Consider the following 6,871-nt stretch of genomic DNA (forward strand, 5'->3'; position numbering starts at 1 on the left):
GCGACCCGCTGGCATCCAGTTGTGGCCAACATGCAATGATTATGGTCCGCGAGTGCATGTCTGCATCTGAAATTCCAGCCGACCCAGTCTACTCCACCACGGCAGAGCACATCCGACGAAATGACGACCAACGCAGAGATTATGCCGTTCCACACCGCCGTCTCGGTCGCTCCGGGCGTGAGCGCACCCAGCTATGGCGGTAAATTCGCCCACAGCATCTCTTGGGCCATCGACGACCAATTGGTGCAACAGACTGAGCTTCCAGATCCCTTTTTGCGGACTGGTCGACATCATCGGTTCGCGCCCTACGCTCTACACCGACCCCATATGTTATCGGTAATGTATATGCTGCCCCCGCCTATGCCGTCGCGTCCGCAAACACCTGTCTCGTTGCCCCCGCCGGAGGGGACGCATATCGGTCACCTGTACCCAGAGCTGTTAGAAATGATTTTCGAACGGTTGTCTGTGCGGGACCGCGGTCGCGCCGCTCAAGTGTGCACCCGGTGGCGCGATGCATCTTACTCGAAAAGCGTTTGGAAAGGTGTCGAGGCCAAGCTGCACTTGAAGCGACCCAACCCGCACTTGTTCGCGTCGCTAGTCCGGCGCGGAATCAAGAAAGTTCAGATTTTGTCGCTGCGTCGGTCCCTGAAGGAAGTCGTGATGTCGGTGCCCAACTTGACTTCGCTCAACCTCAGTGGATGCTACAACGTCTCGGATGTGAATCTAGGCCACGCCTTCTCCACAGATTTGCCGAATATCAAAAGCCTGGACCTGTCGCTCTGCAAGCAAATCACAGACTCTAGTCTCGGTCGGATCGCGCAGCATCTGAAGAACCTCGAGGTGCTGGAATTGGGTGGCTGCTGCAACCTGACCAACACGGGGCTTCTACTGGTGGCATGGGGTCTCAAGAAGCTAAAGCGGCTGAACTTGCGCTCCTGCTGGCATATAGGCGACCAAGGGATCGGCCATTTAGCCGGTTTAAGCAAAGAAACTGCCGAAGGCAACCTCGAACTGGAATACCTCGGTCTGCAGGATTGTCAACGGCTCACAGACGAAGCTCTCCGTCATGCGGCTCAAGGATTGACTTCACTCAAAGGCGTCAACCTCAGCTTTTGTGTCTCTATCACGGACGGAGGCCTGAAGCATCTGGCCCGGATGCCCAACCTTCGCGAGCTCAACCTTCGTTCCTGCGATAATATCTCAGACATCGGAATGGCCTACCTTACGGAGGGCACCAGCAGTCTCACCAGCCTGGACGTCAGCTTCTGCGACAAAATTGGAGACCAGGCGCTTAATCACATTTCCCAAGGATTGTTCCACCTGCGCTCGCTGAGCCTCAATCAGTGCCATATAACCGATGAAGGATTGAGTAGAGTGGCCAAGTCCCTGCATGATCTCGAGGTCCTGAACATCGGCCAGTGCAGCCGGATAACCGACGCAGGATTGCAGATGCTCGCCGACGAACTGGTCAACTTGAAAGCCATCGACCTGTACGGATGCACGCAACTTTCCGCGGAGGGAATAGATAGAATTATGAAATTGCCAAAGTTGACGCAAGTTAATTTGGGACTGTGGCTCGTGAGGTGATCTGCGACGGCCGCTGAAACCGTCGCTCAAGTCCGCTCGGACTAAGTTCCTGTACAGGGGCAATTCCTTCCACGCCGCCGCAGCAGCACCTTCCCACGATGTCCCAACGTCTTAGAAGCAAGTCTCCCGGATTCAAGCAAAATTTCGATGTACCTACGCCGGGAGACATCACCAATACGTAAACTACGATAAAAAGGATTGAAGCAAAAAAGAAAAAACCGCGCACGGTCCGGGAGTCCTTCCTGGGCCGGGCACACACTAAGAAGGACTGATTCATTTAATTCGTTACAAGTTAGAAAATTTTTAGTTACTTTTGTTAATAACTTTTTTAAGGCGATTGTGATAAAAATACAAATAATGTTAATACAAATATGAAAAAATACGTTAGCTAAGTGAAAAGAGAGAACAGAGGAGGAGAATAAAAGTAAAAATGTTCCAAAAATCCGAGTTTTTTTCAATACATTCAAAAGGGATCGATCGGGTCCAGACAGCGGTGCCCTTTAATCTCCCGCAGGTGTGCTGCGAGGGACTGATTCCGGCGGCATCATGCAATGGTTTTTGGATTTCGCCTGAATTCTTTCTTGCATTTCGATTCTTCCAATGGGTCGGGTAGAAGAGCCGACGCACACATGACGAACATATGCTTGCAGGATATACTGACAATGGTGCGAGGTGTAGGAAAAAACTGGTCGAACGGGTCTTAAAGGGCAAGTGCATGGTACCTACACATGCCTCCTTCACGACTACTCTTCTGCCTTGGCCTCCTGGAGCCGAATGTATTCAGTTACACATCCTGTCTGTTGGATACCTTCTCCAAATGTTCATGTTTTTTTATAATTTTAATTTATTCATATTGAAGGCGGCATTTCGATAGTAAGGAGAACGGTGTCTTGTCCGGATACCGCTAAAAGATAATAACTGGGAGCTTAAATAGCAGCGGAAACTACTGGACTCGAAAAGCAAAACGGATTTGCATATGCAGTGAACCAATCTAAGCCTCCCAAAGTATCCTCACCAGGCTCCAGCGTAACATATATTCGAGTCAGAAAAACATTCAGCGCAATCAGATCACACTATTCGGCAACAACGCCTGAAATCTCACCTCCTTGAGAGACCCTCTTCAGGATTCCTTTTTTTTTTGTTGCTGGTTTCATGCTGTATCTTGTTTTTTAAGCACAATAGATGCATTGAAAATGTTCGTCCCGTCTTGTCCTTTTTAAAGACCTTTCCTATGTAAGTTGGTAACAAAAGATGAAGAAAAAAATGTTCAAGTCCTTTATTCGGAGCATGATACACTGCATCGATCTTAGGATTGCAAGTATTGTGTGCAAGATGAACGACATCCGGCGGATATCCTTCTTGGAATTCGAGCGGATCGTTTTTAGATCTTTGAGGGTGATTTTGGTAGGTCCCGTGGGGCTATCTCGACAAAGATTGAAGTGCGAGGATTCATAAGTTTAAGAAATATTGAAGATTTTTTTTGAATTGATGCAGGTTGAAATTTCGTTAGAATTGAGTTTTCTTCACTCGAATAGTTACTGGTGATTTGCTTTGTGTTTCGGAGTCTACAATTTGCGTTATCAACTTAACAATCCTAGTAGTTTTTAAAACTAGACTTAGTTTTAATATTAGCGTATAACGAAGTTTATCAAATCTATTTTCCGAAAAAGGACGCAGACTGCATTTGAGGAATTTTGGAAATGATCCTGAAAATAAGCATTTGTTAGTTAGAAAGAATAACTCACTGGGCCAGTAATTTAAACTCCGGATTGCGTAGAAGATTTGACCTGACTTCCACGAGTTTCGTTCAATGAATCTTTGAAATAAAAAAAAATAAAATATTTTAATAAATCGTCGTAGGGAAAAAAGATAGAAAAATAAAATGTAATAATAATAACCGCTGAGACCACTTTAAAAGTCTGTTGCGAATAGTAGACATGTTTAGTGGTGATATTCGGATGGAATTTGGATTAGACAGTCCTAACCAACCCCTAGGAACCCATGGTTGCGTTGGTGATTGATAGGATGCTCTCCTGTCTGAATTTTTGAGACATGTGGAGATGGTACTGAAATCGCATCTCTTCTTAAGGAGGAAGAACGTAAGCGCACTGTACACATTCGTTATCCTTTCACTGACTTATGCATTCTGGCATCTGGAAGACATCTAACAGTGGATACGGACTACTACAGAATGATTAGTAAGAAAGTGTATAGTAAAATTCAGGTTAAAAGAAGGAATTCCATTTTATTAAAGTACTACACAAAGGCTTTTTCGGTATTACACCAATATGGTGTCCAATCTACTTCGCTACAATGAGTTCACACCTTTTCTCCATACTTTGCACAAAATTTTCTGCATAGACATCACAGCGTTATCATTGATATGGCTACAAATATACTTGTCCCCAGCCGCAAGAAAAGTCGGAACGGCTTGTTTGACGATGAATGTAAGCTAGCGACGGAACGGAAGAATGCTGCATACCGAGTAATGTTGGATTCTCAAAGAACGCGGGCACGCGCAGAGACTTATCACGAACTCCGTCGAGCGGAGAAGCGACATCACAGACGGAAAAAGGAAGCCTGCGAAAACCAATAGATCTGTGGACTCGAAAAATACCAAACATGTAAGTTTTACCAACAAGTCAGCAAGGTGAAGCCTTATACATCTCGATGCTCATCCTGCCGAGACAAAGAGGGAAATCTGATTTCCAACAGAATGGACATATTTGAGCAATTGGTTGGGTATTTTGATGAACTACTTAAAAATCAAAATATCGGCGCGCTGGAAGTCCCGTCAACTGAAGACGACGGACATATGCATTAAAGAAACAGTCCGTGCAATCCACGGAGAGGCGACCAACTACCCCAAGCGGTTCATCAACTGATGTTTAAGGTGTGGGATAGCAAATCAATGCCTGACGACTGGCAACGAGGCATTATCTGTCCCATACATAAAAAGGGAGATATCACGCAATGAAACAATTGTAGAGGTATCACGTTACTGAGTACCATCTATAAGATATTCTCCGCTATCTTACGCCCAGAACATCATTGGCCCACACCAAAGAGGCTTCAATCCAGGCAAACCAGCAACAGATCACATTTTCTCTGTGCGGCAAGCGATGGAAAAACTGTTGGAATACATCAGTTACACCATCTTATCACTGACTTTAAAGCCGCCTATGGCAGCGTAGTCAGGATAAAAGTGTATTCGACCATGAGAGAAATTGATAAGACTGACTAGGCTAACCCTGACCAACGTGCGAGGCCAGATAAAAGCAACAGGATCACTCTCGAGACCATTCAACATCGACAATGGTCTAAGACTATGCGTCCTCTTCAACCTGGCCCCCGAGAAAGTGATTCGCGGTGTAGACGTGAATACAAGAGGCGCCATTCTTTTCAAGTCCACCTATCTATTGGCCTACGCTGACGATATCAACATTATGGGAAGAACAACCCGAGATGTATAGTCTACCTTCATCCAAATCGAGCAGACGGTAATTGGGCGGCACTTTAATGAAGGCAAGACGAAGTATATGGTGGCAACGTCAGGGCCAAAAACCATAGAACGAAGAACATCGAATCACACTGGTCAAACGGAAACAATAAAGATAGGAGACTACAACTTTGAGATCGTTGATAATTTCTCCTATCTAGGGTTGAAAATCACAACCGATAACAGCTATGACGATGAAATCCGTGCACGGTTGTTGGCAGCCAACAGAGCCTATTTCAGCTTACAAAAACTGTTTCGCTCAGAACGTCTCCCCATAGGGGCAAAGCTCTTACTATACAAGACTATGATCTTGACAGTCCTTCTGCATTCCTCGGAGACCTGGGTTCTCAGCAAGAAACATTGCGAACTCTTGGGAGCGTTCGAGAGAATAATCCTGCGAAGACTTGTTGGCCCCCTGCATGAAGATGGACGATTCCGTAGCTTACATAACGATGAAATCTATTAGCGATACCACGACCGTCTGGTTGAGGATGAAATCCGGATCCACAGGTTGCGGTGGGCGGGTCACCTAATCTAGATGGATGAGGATGATCCTGCCCGGAAAGTCTATAAGAGGAGTATCTATGGTAGAAAAATAAGATGAGGTAGACCCTGCTAGACGCCAGACAGCTTTTAGGGATATCGAATTGTTGGACCTCGGCGTAAAACCGGGATCTCTGGAGTTCCCTATTAAGGCAGGCCTAGACCGGATACCGGTTGTTGCACCGTTGATGATGATGATGTTACACATTTTTTCTTTTAAGCCTTCACCACCTCAAATATTTTCGAAAAGTACTAATTGAACCCTTTGATTCGACACTCCACATGGCCACAGTCTGTGAAAAAACATTTTTCACCCTCTTTTCGCAGTATGGGCAGCCCCCTCAAGCTCAACACAAAATGGCGCCACTCGCTATATGTAAAGATATTCACAGACCACACATTCTTAATTTCATGTCAATCGGTTTAGCCTTTTCCGAATCAATTGGGTGTGACAGACAGACGGACAGACAGCCATCGAATCGATTCTAATAAGGTTTTTTTTCACACAAAATTTTGGAAAGAACCGAAAAATAATTATTCTCAGTAAGGAAGAACAATGAGTGATTCTTTTTTTCTGAGGCCAGAATTATTATTATTCTGTTAAGGGAAAGTCGCACCGCCTCCTTAAAGAACTATTGCCCCCCTTTTGCTGGTTATAGTGTACCTATTAATCATAGAATCTCAAGCAAGCATATAAACGTTAGGAACTTTAGTATATTCCCAGATCCGACTCCGCACAAAACCTGCAGGCAGTGTCGGTAGATATCGCTAGCTTCCCTAGGTGATAGTTTATCCGACAGTGACCAGTGAGAATTCTTACTACAGGGTGCGGCAGCATAACTTCCTTTTTTCAAAACTCAATAAAAACTATTGTATGCATCGGAAAATATTTATTTATTTTTTATAATGTAGGTACATGTCTAAAGTTTTTATTTACATTATTTTGAAGATCAAATCTGTTAGGTGACGTCCCCCATTCTCCATACATTGCGTAAACCGATTTCTGGCGTTTGTCATGACTCTTGTTAGCATAGCAGGTGTTATGTTGGCAATTTCTTCTTGGATGTTGGTCTTCAAATCTTGTAGGGTTCTTGGACGGTTCACATAAACACGGGATTTCAAAAAACCCCATAGAAAAAAATCACAAGGGGACAGATCGGGAGAGGGTGCGGGCCATTCCAAATCGCCTTTAATTGAGATAAGGCGCTCTGGAAAGTGTTCCCTCAAAACAGCCATCGATGC

General features: G+C 45.0%; 1 protein-coding gene across 1 annotated transcript; it reads left to right on the forward strand.

The window, feature by feature from the left end:
* Positions 1-32: 32 nt before the first annotated feature.
* LOC119653551 (F-box/LRR-repeat protein 14) lies at positions 33-2,029 on the forward strand. The gene has a single exon (XM_038058263.1). The coding sequence runs from the start codon at positions 121-123 to the stop codon at positions 1,585-1,587; it is 1,467 nt and encodes a 488-aa protein (XP_037914191.1). The 5' UTR covers positions 33-120; the 3' UTR covers positions 1,588-2,029.
* The last annotated feature ends 4,842 nt before the right edge of the window (positions 2,030-6,871 follow it).

Source organism: Hermetia illucens, chromosome 1 (genome assembly GCF_905115235.1).
Source record: "Hermetia illucens chromosome 1, iHerIll2.2.curated.20191125, whole genome shotgun sequence".
Lineage (NCBI taxonomy): Eukaryota > Metazoa > Arthropoda > Insecta > Diptera > Stratiomyidae > Hermetia > Hermetia illucens.

Bases quoted from the DNA above. Each gene is read 5' to 3' on its own strand.
- LOC119653551 (XM_038058263.1), top strand. From the start codon at position 121: ATGACGACCAACGCAGAGATTATGCCGTTCCACACCGCCGTCTCGGTC.